We start from the raw sequence: 14,208 nt of genomic DNA, 5'->3' as shown, positions 1-14,208 counted from the left end.
TCCTGTGGTAGGAGATGGGACTGAAGGAGGAGGAGGAAATGGGATGGAGGAGATGGGACTGGAGGAGGACCAGAACATGAGACAAGGGATATTTGACTGGAGTAAGAGTACATGGGATGGAGTAGATGGGACTGCTGGAGGAGGATGTGGGAGGGAGGAGATGGGACTTGAGTAGGAGTATATGGGATGGAGGAGATGGGACTGCAGGAGGAGGAGGACATGGGAGGGAAGAGATGGGACTGGAGGAGTACATGGTATGTAGGCGATGGGACTGCATGAGGAGGAGGATGTGGGATCGAGAAGATAGGCCTGGAAGAGGAGGATGTGGGATGAAGGAGATGGGACTGAAGTAGGAGTACACGGGATGGAGGAAATGGGACTGGAGGAAGAATGGTATGGAGGAGATGGGACTGGAGGAGTAATGGCATGGAGGAGATGGGACTGGAGGAGGAGGAGGATGTGGGATGGAGATGATGGGACTGAAGTAGGAGTACATGGGATGGAGGAGATGGGACTGGAGGAGGAGGCCATGGAAAGAGGAGATGGGAATGGGGGAGGATGTGGGATGGAGATGATGGGACTGAAGTAGGAGTACATTGGATGGAGGAGGAGGACATGGAATGAGGAGATGGGAATGGGGGAGGATGTTGGATGGAGAAAATGGGACTGGAGAAGGAGTACATGGGAGGGAGGAGATGGGACTGCAGGAGGAGGAGGGTGTGGGATGGAAGAGATGGGACTGGAGAAGGAAGAGGATGTAGGGTGGAGGAGATAGGACTGGAGTAGAAGTACATGGGATGGAGGAGATAGGATTGCAGGAGGACAAAGAGGACATGGGATGGAGAAGGAGGAAGACGTGGGATGGCAAGTCGGTGGATTCAGTGGGACAGCCAGTGGGCGGGCCCTGGGGAATGTTGGCGGTCAGGCTCGGGGAGGTCCAGATCTAAAGCTGTGTAAGGGGCCCCACATTTTCTGATGGCTGCCCTGTGTGTTGGTACTACAAAATAAAGATATGGTTCACCGCCACATAAACCTTGTCACATGCAGAGTTAAAGTCCTCGACTGCTCCAGGGCTTCCAAAGGCCAAGTCACCAGCAACTTAGCCATCTCAGTTACAAGCAGTCCACCACTCTTGCTCCTTCACAGTCCCTTACAGACAAGTAATGGCTGTTTCCTGTTCCTTTTCTTGACTCATATGCAGATGGGTTAACCCCTTCAGGACCAAAGTCCCTGTAATCAGGGTTTGGAGCTTCTTTTCTACCTCAAATGTCTCTCCGAACTTCCGAATTCTGGGTTTTCTAATAAGGACTTACCAATCCAGAGACTACTAAAAATAAATCTTCTCCAACCAGACTATTCCAGAAACCCTCATTTGCATGGGTTAGAACCCCTGCGTTAGGACCTAGATCACCTGCTGGTGGCATTGTGGTTCTCTGGGCAGAGGGTTGTGATTCTAGTGTCCATCAGTGGGTGGCTCCCAGAAGCCAGCAGACCCCAGTAACCAGTAGATATGTGCATTCGTTTTCGTCCGAATGCATTTTCGTCCGAATTTCAGTTATTTTCATTTTCGTTTTGACAAACGATAACAAAAGCACAGAATCCGAAAAACGAAAGATCCGACATAAATAAATGCTTTATTTTCGTTTTCATTGTTACAACAGTTCGAAATAGAATAGGAGATTCGACGTGACTCTGACAATAACAAGCTGTCTATAGAACCTGTGGTCGAATGTGCCTAACCTTACCTCTATTAGTCCAAGATTATATAGAGAAAATATTCGACAGAGAAAAAAGATTTGACAGAGAGAAAAGATTCTGCAAGTTACTGTCCTAAAAAGTGTTTGGGGACCTGGGTCCTGCCCCAGGGGACATGTATCAATGCAAAAAAAAGTTTTAAAAACGGCCGTTTTTTCGGGAGCAGTGACTTAACTTGCAAATTAATCTTTACAAGGACAGTAACTTGCAAATTAGTCTTTACAATTAGCACTTTAGATTTTGAACGTTGGAGTCCCATAGACTTTAATAGGGTTCTAAAGTATGCTGTATACTAGCTCCATCGAATCTTCTTTATACATTCGACAGACACCATAAGCCTTCAAAGACAGATTCGATCGTAATTCATGTGGATTTTCGGACGAATGCAATTTTTGAACGAAAAACAAAATAAATAAAAACGGATTTCGGGAGTAACTAAATAAATTAAGTTTTCGGACAAAAACGAAATTACGAAACAAAATATTTTACTCTGCACATGTCTAGTAACCAGTTTCCACCTGATGCTGGTTGCTGGGAAGGTATTTAGATCCACCCCTTTTAGTGCCTTTTTGTTCCAATGTTTTGCTTTGCTTGCTGCCAGATGCAGTTTGCCTTAGATCCTGCTCTTGCTCCTGTCCTATACTCTGTATCCTGCTGCCTTGTACCTGCTTTTCCTTGTTCCTGATGTTAGTTTTAGTTCCCTCTTCTCATCTACGTCCTCCATCTCCAATTTTCTTTGCTTTTATGTGTTCCTTATTTTGTATATATTGTATATAGGTAGTTGTTAGTTATGCTTTTTGTTTGTTAGTTATTAGTCAGGTATTCTGTCATTGGGTTTTTAGTTCATCTTATTTTTTTTTTTTAAACTGACACTTTATTGAAATTTCAAGTGAAACAAAGAAATCAAGGAAGGAATAATAAGGCACAAGCAATAAAAGTAAGCGGTCACAGACCACAGTAAGCAAAGGCAAAGAATACAACATTGCATCAACTCATGCATTTCAGTACAATGACACTCAGTTACCGGGAGAGTCAGATTCCAGCAGCCTGCCACCGGTCAAGTAAACAAACCTGTCTGTGACCAAAAAAAAGAAAAAGGAAGGGAGCTCAAAGAGAGAGAAGGAAAATAGGAAAAGCGAACAAGAACACGGAGAATCGTGCGAACAGCCCAAGAATGGGAGAGAAAAGATGTAGAGTAGATAAAGAAGAAGAAAGAAATGAAAAGGGAAGTAAAAGAAAGAAAAGTAAAGCAAAGGACGCCTCTACGACCCACCGCCCCCACGCCCCCTCCCCCTCCACCCTCAGATGGCGGAAGCCTCCATCTTATCCCAAAGATCCCAAACCTTGTTATGTTTGTCAAGCGTGTTATTTAGGGAAGCTGTAAGATATTCCATACGCCTGACGTCTCTAATTCTAGTGTGTAACTCAACTAGTGAAGGGATCTCCTGTTTCTTCCATTTAAGGGCAATTAGGCAACGCCCAGCCGTCAGCACATGGGCTAACAGGAGTTGGGAGGATCGGGAGAACGTAGCAGGAGGGAGGCCCAGGAGGAACAGCTTGGGGTCTAACGGTATTTGTGCTTCAAAAATGGTATATAATAAGGCCCTAACCATTTCCCAATAGGGGACAACTCGAGGACAAGTCCAGTAAATATGGAACAGCGTCCCGACTGCACTATGGCAGCGCCAACCGCGGGAGTCCGCGGTGGGGTAAATAGAATGGAGCAGGCATCTTATTTTTTATGTTTGCTGTGTGTTGGTTTTTTGATAGTTTCGTTTTCACTGTGAATAAATTGCATTTACAGTCTGAGTGTAACCATGCAGATCTGGCCCTCTCTGTTGCTGATTCCTGACATAACACTGGAGCAAAAAGACACAAGAGGGAAGGACCTAAGTAGCCTCCCAGCCCAGACACATGCTGGTGGACACTGGAATGACAACCTCACGCTCAGAAAACCACAGTGCCACCAGTAGGTGATCCAAGTCCTGACCCCTTGAGTGCTCAACAAGGTCTTCACACCACTCCCCTTAAAGGGACCACAAAAGCATCCTGTACACCACATTGGGTGGTGCTTTCAAGGACCTGTTCTCAAAAAGATACTGTATAACAAAAGGCTTTTAAGGAAATAAGAAAAGTTAATTGTTAGGATTTCCGTTAAACTTTTACTTGCTAAGATATTAAATGCAAATAAAAAGCCAATGCTTTACTAAGTACATACAATCATTTGATATAACAGCCTTATGAATATATCCCAAGAACCTTCACTCACCCATTAGCATCTGGTGCTTCATTCATTGTCTCTATCTTCCAGAAAAAGCTTTCTACGAATTCCGACCTGGAGATTATGTCAGAATCATCAATGTAATCAAGGTCTGCATCACCTGAAAAAAAAAAAAAAAACAACAGATTTTACAACTATTATTATTAGTTATTTATTATAGAAATGATTGACCCTACTGTCTGGTGCAAGTTCTAGAAATAGCTAAGGTGAGTCTACTAGAACCAGCATCACCAACATACTGGTGTCACTATCCTTTGCACAAATCAAAGCATCACAACCGCAGCATACAAGCACCTCCATCCACTGCCTATTGCAGCATAAGGGGGCAGTTGGGGCGTGTGTCACTGCCTCCCCAACCACATGTCTAAATGAGGTCATACTCATCTAAGAGGCAGCTATTACTCATTGCTCAAGGAACCCCTAGTAACCCCTGAAGGAACCCTAGTTGACAAAGGCTCACATATTGTATATCAGCTGAGCTGATTTTATTTTCACTGATCATAGCAGTGCTGATATTATTTGTACCCAAAGATGGACAAAAAGTGGATAAGACTAATTGGATGGGAAAATTTGAGGTTCAGGTCCACATCCCTTGTACAACATGTAAAAGAAAAGTTTCCTCAAAAAGCAGGACTTTAAAGGACCATGAACACTCAAAGTCATGTTTAGTCAGAAGTATAAATTTTATTGGTTAACATCATATCAAAGAAAAAAGCTAAAACACATGATGACACTGAAGTATACATGAAATTGAAAAATAAAAAGTGGAAGAGGCCCAAACCAACTTCCAGACAGACAAGTAAATCCAACATGTTTCGACTTATCAAGTAAGGGTCTTCTTCGGGGAAAAAAGGGGAAAGGGTTAAAAGACTTCCGTATACATACAAACAATCTCATGTGGCAATGTGACACCTATATTTATTATATATAGAAGTGAAGGGGCAAAGAACCCCATGAGAACAGCGCTGTCTTAGCCCTTATACACATGGTCGGACATTCCGACAACAAAATCCGTTGGATTTTGTCTGACAGATTTTGTCCGAAACTTTTGTTGCATACACATGGTAGGACAAAGTTGTTGAAAATCCGATCGTACGTAACGTAATGACGTTATTTCATTACGACGGGACTACATTCAGGCTAGTAGCCAATAGCTTTGGTCTAGGAATTTGATCTGAGCATGCATGGCACTTTGTCCAATCGGAATTCTCTACACACAATCGGACAAAGTCCGATCGGATCATGTTGTCGGAAAGTTTTATAGCCCAGCTCTAAAACTTTGTCCTTCGGATATTCTGACGGAAACAGTCAGATGGAGCCCACACACAGTCGGATTATCCGACAACACGGTCCGATCGGACATTTTCCGTCGGAATGTCCGACCGTGTGTACAAGGACTTAGACCTATGCGAACATGCTCTGGAAGCAACATGTTCACATGGGTCTAAGACAGTTCTAAGACATGTTCTTGTAGGATTCTTTGCCCCATCACTTCTATATATACTAAATATAGGTGTAACATAGCCTTTTGTGTTGCCATTTGTGGCTTATGGCCTTTTTCTATCTATGAGACTCCTTTGGGAAAAAAAAACCTTCCTTTGGTGTCAGATTGTACCACAACATTGTAGCTCTTTTGATCAGAAGCGATCTTTAATTGATAGGTCTATACCATGGTTAAAGATGATACTCTAGCCATTAAGGAGTGTCTTTTGGTTATCCTTCCTACCTTTGAGCCAGTGAATTCCACCTTGTTCCTTTTATCTTCCTGTTTACTTCCCCCAATAAAATGTATACTTCTTACTAAACATTACTTTTTCAGTGTTCATGGTCCTTTAAAATCACGCTTTTTTAGGAAACTTTCCTTTTACATGTGTACTCAGAGATGCCACCTCTCCCCCTCTATTGCCTATATGCACAGGCCTATAGTTCCTGATGGATAAATCCAGCCTTCAATGAAGAAAAGCCAGGAAGTCCAGTTCAGGCCTTGGCTATTACAAAAAGGACCAGAGATATCTGCTTGTTGAGGCCACAGACAGGGATACATACCTAGTGAAGGATTAAATACTGCCTCACTTAATCCAGAGTAGAGAAAAAAAAATATATACAGTATATTGAGGTTAATAACATAATTTCATAGTATATTTCCTACATTTTAAAACTTTTATATACATTTTCCACTATAATTAGAGCCCAATTGAAACCACAAAAATAGTCCAGTAGACAGCAGAAAGTGAACACGCTATCCAGTGCACTTTACCTGACTAGGCCACCCACGCCCTCTCAAGCAAGCTTGTTATAAGGTCTGTGGCCATTACTCATCTATGCCAGCAGAGAGCAACAGAGAAAGAGGGCAGAAATTTCATTTATACCAGCCATTCCCAACCAGTGTTCTATGGAACCCTAAGATTCCTCCAGAGGTTACTAGGGTTTTTTTTGAGCTGTTGCTGGTTTACCTCCCATCTGATGATGTCTGCATAGTTCTATAGCCAACACTACTTGGCAAAACCAACAGCATGACCCAATTATCTTTTTAGCTGTCTGTAAGGGTGGCATTTTGACCACCACTGTAAGGATTTAATTCTTCCTACTGACCCCCCAAAGTAAGGGGCATTTTCCCCATTGACTCCCAATGAATTGGTTTTAGTGGGGAATCACTAAGACCTCAAAATTATTTCAAGGGTTCTTCTTGGTTGGGAAGGTTGAGAAAGGCTGATTTATAGTAAGAAAAAAAAAGGCATAATCGATTAAAAATAATACCAGCGATACAGCACTACAGGCTACAGCACTAGCCTACAGGCTGGATAAATTTTCCATTAATGTTTGTAATAGATTAATTCCTATGTTTGTTAGCTCCATCTAGTGGCCAAAGTGTGATACACTTTTCTGAAATATTTCAATGAGAAATGTTACCGTATTTTGGCATCTAGATGGAACTAATGATCATAGGACCTAATCTATTACAGAAAATATGGGGAAATTTGGTCCAGCCTGCCCGAATATCTGTGATATTCGTCCAACAAATGGTTAATAAATTGCTCTCATGGTGATAAAAGGACGTTCTTATTTTGCTGTATAGGGTCACCTTACTTCTTTCAAGTGTGTTTTTTACGTTCTCAGATTCTCTTATCTTCTCAATGTGTCTGCAGCAGTCCAGGAAGGCGGCAATACACTTTTCTCCATCTGCAATGTTTCTAGAACGCCGCTCGCAGCTGATCTTCATTGGTAAAGTTCTCATGCCATCTTCACAGCACGTCTTCTCAAGACCTTCGTAGGCCGATGCTGCAAAAATAGACAAGGAAAAGATGTTACAGTAAACGTTTTAATGTCAAGATCTCCTGTGTTACTTGACCCATGCTCTGTTCATGGTGTTAACAATCTGGAAGAACATATCCCAAGAGCCCAACTTTGAACTTTCGCCTCCGTTCCTCAACCAACCCCCCTTGTATGTCCCTGAAGTACCTCCAAGCAGCATGTGTTGCTTTTTTTTTATACTTACACTTTTCTTTTACTTCTTTGCCTTTTGTCTGGGTGGTCCTCTGATGATGCAGAGAGTAATACTGTCATAATGACGTGCAGCTCTCTGCATCAATACATCGTAAATGAAGGAAACCTTAGGAAACAGTCCCATGTCTTCTGGGTTTAATGACACCGAATATCATTTAACATAGATAATTGAGATAACCTTGTGGCGAGAAAGTGGTACTATGGAGGACAGCTCCAAATTGAAGGTGAGTATTGCATTTTTTAATTTATTTAATATTTGGGGAAAGGAGAAAAATATTGCTGGACCTGTAGGGTTATCACTGGTATTGCTATCTTAAAGTATTGATGTTGATGTAAACTATCTGGTTGCTGGGCAGGCAGATTCCATACACCAGAGGATCCCAACAGTCTCGTTGGCTTGGAGTGTAATGTAATAAAGTTTAAATCGAAGCTCCTCACCACTACTAAGAGGTTCAGATACAACTTTATTCCGATAAAAGTCAGGGCTGCAATCCAAAATGTAACCCTGGTTGGGGGTCCAAGAGCGCCCCATTCATCAGGGCTTGATTGACAACAAGCAAGCTGCTGAAAAACATATGCTTATAATTCACACTGGAAAAGAATACCATTGCAGGTTCAGTTTACTTTTGGTTGGTTTGAACTGTTGTCAAACAAGCCCTGATGAAGGTGTGCTCTTCAACTCCCAAAATGCATTAACAATCTTTTTTGGATTGTACCCTTTACTTTTATCAGAATAAAGTTCTATCTGGACTTCTTAGTAGTGATTTGGTGCTTCAATTTAAATGTTTGCTTTTATTTTATATAACAGCTAAGGAAACATTTTATTATAAAAATACTGCCCCAAATTTGGGTTTAAATTTTCCTAAAATTTTATGTCAATTTGTATTTAATTTCTAGGAAAAAAAAGCTTCATGCACCCATCAAATACATATACTGTATATACATGTAAGACATATACAGTATATACACCTATGCATATATACTGTACATATACTGTAAAAACTTTGACCTGCAAACATTTTTATAACTCCAGGTACCCCTGCGAGAAACAGTAGCAAGGTCTCTGACCTCCAGGAGTAAAGTCAAGGACCAGCCCCCGGCCTGTTGATTTTGCAATAAAGAAACAGAAAAACACTAATAAGATTGTTAATGTGATTTTCTGTTCTGTGAACATGTTCACCCTTAGACTGTACGCGTACATTTACAAAAAAAAAAAAATAGTGCCTGGGGTGCTCCAGGGTTGACCATCTCGATCCTGTGCAAACAGGCTTTTAGAACTGCTTTTCCTGCCATGCAAGTCAGTAGGAATGCAAAACTAGCTAAGTAGCTTGATGCCTGGAAGGAAGTAACTGAAAGGGCACCTGCCAATGACCTGTAGAGGAGCTCAGATTTGAAGTCAAACTGACCTCAAATGGGAGCTGAAAGCACCTGAAAGCAACCTGTGTTTCCCTGTCAGCACATGTCCTAAGACAGAACTAAAAAGGGTCATCACTACAGCCCCACATCCCTTATTGGAGGACCCTGTCTGAAGTTTCAATCAGACAAAGGTAGCTGCAAAGCACAGAGCCTCGGCTGTGCCATTTAGCTAACTCATAGTGCTTTAGTAGTCCTTTGTAATGTTTTGAATGTATTTGTAAAACAAACATTTTATACATAGAGCAACAGAAAAAAATATATAGAACATCAGTTTAAAAATACATAAACCTTCGAAAAACAATTAGAAAAACCTAACCAAAAAAACAAGTTTTACCTTTAGAGTTCTTTGTTTGAATTAATAATGCTGTGTCACGTCGTCTGCGCTTTAATCTTCCTTGGCACAAAGGTTCTGGAGGAAAAGAAAATTAGGTAAAAAGGTTAAAAGTATACTCCAAAAAAATATAGAAGGACACAGGTGCCTCGTCCTAAGCCCTTGTACACACAGTTGGACTTTCCGATGGAAAATGTCCGATCGGACCGTGTTGTCGGATAATCCGACTGTGTGTGGGCTCCATCGGACTGTTTCCGTCGGAATATCCGACCGACAAAGTTTTAGAGCTGGGCTATAAAACGTTCCGAAAACATGATCCGATCGGACTTTGTCCAATTGTGTGTAGAGAATTCCGATCGGACAAAGTGCCACGCATGCTCAGATCAAATTCCTAGACCAAAGCTATTGGATACTAGCCTGAACGTAGTCCCGTTGTAACTAAATAACGGCATCATGTTACGTACGATCGGATTTTCCGACAACTTTGTCCGACCGTGTATATGCAACACCAGTTTCAGACAAAATCCGTCGGACAAAGGCTTAGACTGATTCTTTCATTTTAATTTAGGAAAATTGTATTCTAAACAGGCACAATCCTGGTCATATACAGTAGAAGTCATAAAATTACTCACACCATGTTTTATTTAGGTGGCACTGTGTAGAAAATTTCAGAATGCTCCACATAGTTCTGAGCTGTATTGGTACTAAAGTAATACTAGTTTCTGGAAAGTTTTATAAATAATTACCCAAAATGTGTACTTACTGAAAACAAATAGCAGAAGAGAGAATGGATTTTTAAGTTGCTTTGGAGCCTTAAAGAAGAACTTAAAGCGGAGTTCCAGGATTTTTATGTTTATTAAAAGTCAGCAGCTACAAAAAGTGTAGTTGCTGACTTTTAATAAACAGACACTTACCTGTTCCACGGTCCAGCGTTGCGGCCGAACAGGGTGTGGCTCCTCTCCCCCTCCTCTCGGCCGTCGCCGTGACAGCTTCCGGCTTCATGGCCGGGCATGCACGGCATATGCGTGAGTCGCGCTGCGCTCCCGGAGTGGACAGCCGATCTCCTGGGACCTGTCACGTGTCCCAGGAAATCGCCTAGAGGGAGGGGCCACCTAATGCAAAAGGAGGAGTTGCCTAGGGTGGAAGGAGGAAGTGGGACAGGAAATCCCCCTCCTAATGAAGCCCCCACTCCCCCCCAAAAAAATTACATGCAAAATGTGGTATGTAAGGGGCGAGGAGTGCTTAAAGCGGAAGTTCCATTTTGGGTGGAACTCCGCTTTAAAGAAAATATCCAGGTGTGGCATTTTTTACATTAGTCCAGCTTGGACCAATGTAACTTAGCATATACCATACCCGTGGGATCCCTCTAGAATCTGGAAACCACTGTAGTCGACAACACTATTCTAGTGACTCAGTTTTTGGGTCCTATGCCAAGCGGCTACCCTGCTGCATTGTGATGTCACTGCCCCGTCTATCCAAAGCATTTTCTGAATAGTATAGTAGATATAATGTATATACTACCAAAAGTATTGGGTTGCCTGCCTTTACATGCATATGAACTTTAATGACATCCTAGTCTTAGTTCGTAGGGTTCAATATTGAGTTAACCCACACTTTGCAAATATAACAGCTTCAACTCTTCTGGGAAGGCTGTCCAAAAGGTTTAGGAGTATGTCTATGGGAATGTTTGACCATTCTTCCAGAAGCACATTTGTGAGGTCAGGCACTAATGTGGATGAGAAGGCCTGGCTTGCAGTCTCTGCTCAGATCAGGATTCAGGCCAGTCAAGTTCTTTCACCCCAAACTCGCTCATCCATGTCTTTACGGACCTTGCTTTGTGCACTGGTGCGCAGTCACTCTGGAACAGGAAGGGGCCAGCCCCAAACTGTTCCCACAAAGTTGGGAGCATGAAATTGTCCAAAATGTCTTGGTATGCTGATGCCTTAAGCGTTCCCTTCACTGGAGCTAAGGGGCCAAGCCCAAGCCCCTGAAAAATAACCTCACACCATAATCCCCCCTCCATCAAATGATTTGGACTAGTGCACAAAGCAAGGTCCATAAAGACATGAATAAGCAAGTTTGGATTTGAGGAACTTGACTGGTCTTCATAGAGTCCTGACCTCAACCCGAGAAACACCTTTGGGATGAGCCAGGCCTTATCCAATATCAGTGCCCGATCTCACAAATTCCTTATGAAAGAATGGTCAAACATTCTCATATACACACTCCTAAACTTTGTGGATGGTCTTCCCAGAAGAGTTGAAGCTGTTATAGCTGCAAAGGGTGGGCCAACTCAATATTGAACCCTACGGAGTAAGACTGGGATGCCATTAAAGTTCATGTAAAGCCTGACGTCCCAATACTTTATGACATACGAGTAAAGATCAGCTTCAGCCTACATGTCTCCACCAACTAATTACTCCCCCCTGCCACATTTCATCCCACACCCTTAGTCATTGGAGGTCTGAATGGTGCCATCCCCAGCAGCTGACTTCTTGTGTTCACAATGCAGCAGAGCAGTTACTCAGCAAGAAACCCAGCTCCCATTGGAGATCACTGGAGTAGCAGTGTTTACTATAGTGATTTCCAGCTTCTAGAGGGATCCTACAGGTATGGTATACACATAGTTACATTGGTCCAAGCTGGACCAATATACAATAACTATTTAATCTTCCTATCCTATACAGCTGAGGATGGTGCCATCTTAGCCTCCATTTCTGCAGTTGACATGATGCTGTAAATGTGATCAGCTATGACACCAGACACTTGAGGGCTTGAAAGTTTGGCTGGAAGCTGAAATAGTAACATTGGCAGTTCTAACAGTTTTTACCGGTGTATGCATTTAATGTAGCTGTTTTGGTAAACAGCTAAATCGGTGGGTTTCGTTGCACTTTAAAGCATAACTGAACTTTACACATACAGTGTATTGCATTCACAAATTTAACAATTTACTGTGTACTCCAAAGAACCATGGGGAAAGTACATTTGCAGCACAATGGCTTGGGTGTGTTTTCATCCATCATTAGCACCACTAGAGGGAGCTATTTGCAGACCAGGGACCTCTATATTGAGCTAAACAAGGAGAATATACTGAGGCCGCGTACACACGGGCGGACTGTTCGCCCAACCTTGTCCGCTGAACAGTGTTTGGGCGGACAGTCCGCTCGTGTGTGGGCTTTCAGCGGACAGTTTCAGCGGACAGTTGGACGGACAAAGTCTTTCGGAAATTCCGAAAAACTGTCCGCTGAAACTGTGTTTGAGCGAACAGTCCGCCCGTGTGTGGGCCTGTCCGCTGTACTTTCGAAATGAGCGGACTGTTCCCGCTCGGAAAGTCCGCCCATTTCGAGCGCGTGTACAGGTAGGCGGGGCCCGCGAAGGAGACGTCGCGGGCTCCGCCGCCTGGAATGGGCTTAAAGGGGAACCCCAACGCCGAAAAAAATCGGCGTGGGGGTTCCCCCAAAGTCCACACCAGACCCTTGTCCGAGCACGCTACCCGGCCGGCCAGGAAAGGGGGGCGAGCGAGCGCGCCCCCCCCTCCTGAGCCGTACCAGGCCGCGTGCCCTCAACATGGGGGGTGCCTTGGGGAAGGGGGGGCCGCGCGGCCCCCCCACCCCAAAGCACCTTGTCCCCATGTTGATGAGGACAAGGGCCTCTTCCCGACAACCCTGGCCGTTGGTTGTCGGGGTCTGCGGGCGGGGGGCTTATCGGAATCCGGGAGCCCCCTTTAAGAAGGGGGCCCCCGGATACCGGCCCCCCACCCTATGTGAATGAGTATGGGGTACAATGTACCCCTACCCATTCACCTGTGAAATAAAGTACAAAAAAAAACACAACACAGGGAAAAAATATTTTATTGCACAGCTCCGGGGGTCTTCCGTCTTCGGGGGTCTTCTCGCCGGACTCCTCCGCTATCTGTGTGTAGCTCTTTTACTAGCGGAGGAGTCCGGCTTTCTTCCTCCCCGCCGCCGGCCTCTTCCCCCGACTACAGGGGTCTTGTCCCCCTCTTCGGTTCTTCTGCCGGGCCACCGCGCCTTCTTGTAGCTCTTTTGCAGGCGGTGGCCCGGTCTTCTGTCGCCGCCTTCGGTTCTTCTGCCGGGCCACCGCGCCTTCTTGTAGCTCTTTTACAGGCGGTGGCCCGGTCTTCTGTCGCCGCTGTCGTCGCCGCCGCCGCCGCCGCCGCCGCCTTCCGTTCTTGTTCTTCTTCTTGTTGTTCTTCTTCTTCTCCTGGAGATGTTGACTCGACGAGCTCTCCGGCCGGAATGCCAGGGACACGCTCCGCTGCCACTTATATAGTGACAATGGGGCGGTGTCACATGGTATATGTCACATGGGTTGGTCACATGGTGACCCCGCCCCCTTACGATGTCATAGTCCCCATGTGACATCAACCCATGTGACCAACCCATGTGACATATACCATGTGACACCGCCCCATTGTCACTATATAAGTGACCGCACAGCGCGGCTCTGGCATTCCGGCCGGAGAGCTCGTCGAGTCAACATCTCCAGGAGAAGAAGAAGAAGAAGAAGAACAAGAAGAAGAACAAGAATGGAAGGCGGCGGCGGCGGCGACGACAGCGGCGACAGAAGACCTGGCCACCGCCTGTAAAAGAGCTACAAGAAGGCGCGGTGGCCCGGCAGAAGAACCGAAGGCGGCGACAGAAGACCGGGCCACCGCCTGCAAAAGAGCTACAAGAAGGCGCGGTGGCCCGGCAGAAGAACCGAAGAGGGGGACAAGACCCCCGAAGTCGGGAGAAGAGGCCGGCGGCGGGGAGGAAGAAAGCCGGACTCCTCCGCTAGTAAAAGAGCTACACACAGATAGCGGAGGAGTCCGGCGAGAAGACCCCCGAAGACGGAAGACCCCCGGAGCTGTGCAATAAAATATTTTTTCCCTGTGTTGTGTTTTTTTTTGTACTTTATT

At 44.6% G+C, this 14,208-nt stretch overlaps 1 protein-coding gene across 1 annotated transcript in view; it reads right to left on the bottom strand.

The window, feature by feature from the left end:
* Positions 1-14,208, bottom strand: part of LOC143961248 (venom factor-like) — a 205,025-nt gene that overhangs the window by 115,333 nt on the left and 75,484 nt on the right. The window contains exons 16-18 of the mRNA XM_077470483.1: positions 9,291-9,365; positions 7,124-7,315; positions 4,025-4,136 (exon numbers count right to left, since the gene is read on the bottom strand). Of these exons, the coding sequence (XP_077326609.1) occupies positions 4,025-4,136; positions 7,124-7,315; positions 9,291-9,365 (379 nt within the window). The remainder of the gene's footprint in view (positions 1-4,024; positions 4,137-7,123; positions 7,316-9,290; positions 9,366-14,208) is intronic.

This window comes from Lithobates pipiens, unplaced genomic scaffold (genome assembly GCF_037356315.1).
Source record: "Lithobates pipiens isolate NorthernLeopardFrog02 unplaced genomic scaffold, aLitPip1_a1.2 Scaffold_8, whole genome shotgun sequence".
Lineage (NCBI taxonomy): Eukaryota > Metazoa > Chordata > Amphibia > Anura > Ranidae > Lithobates > Lithobates pipiens.
Note: the sequence above shows the minus strand (reverse complement) of the source record. Positions and strands in the feature narration are given on the sequence as shown.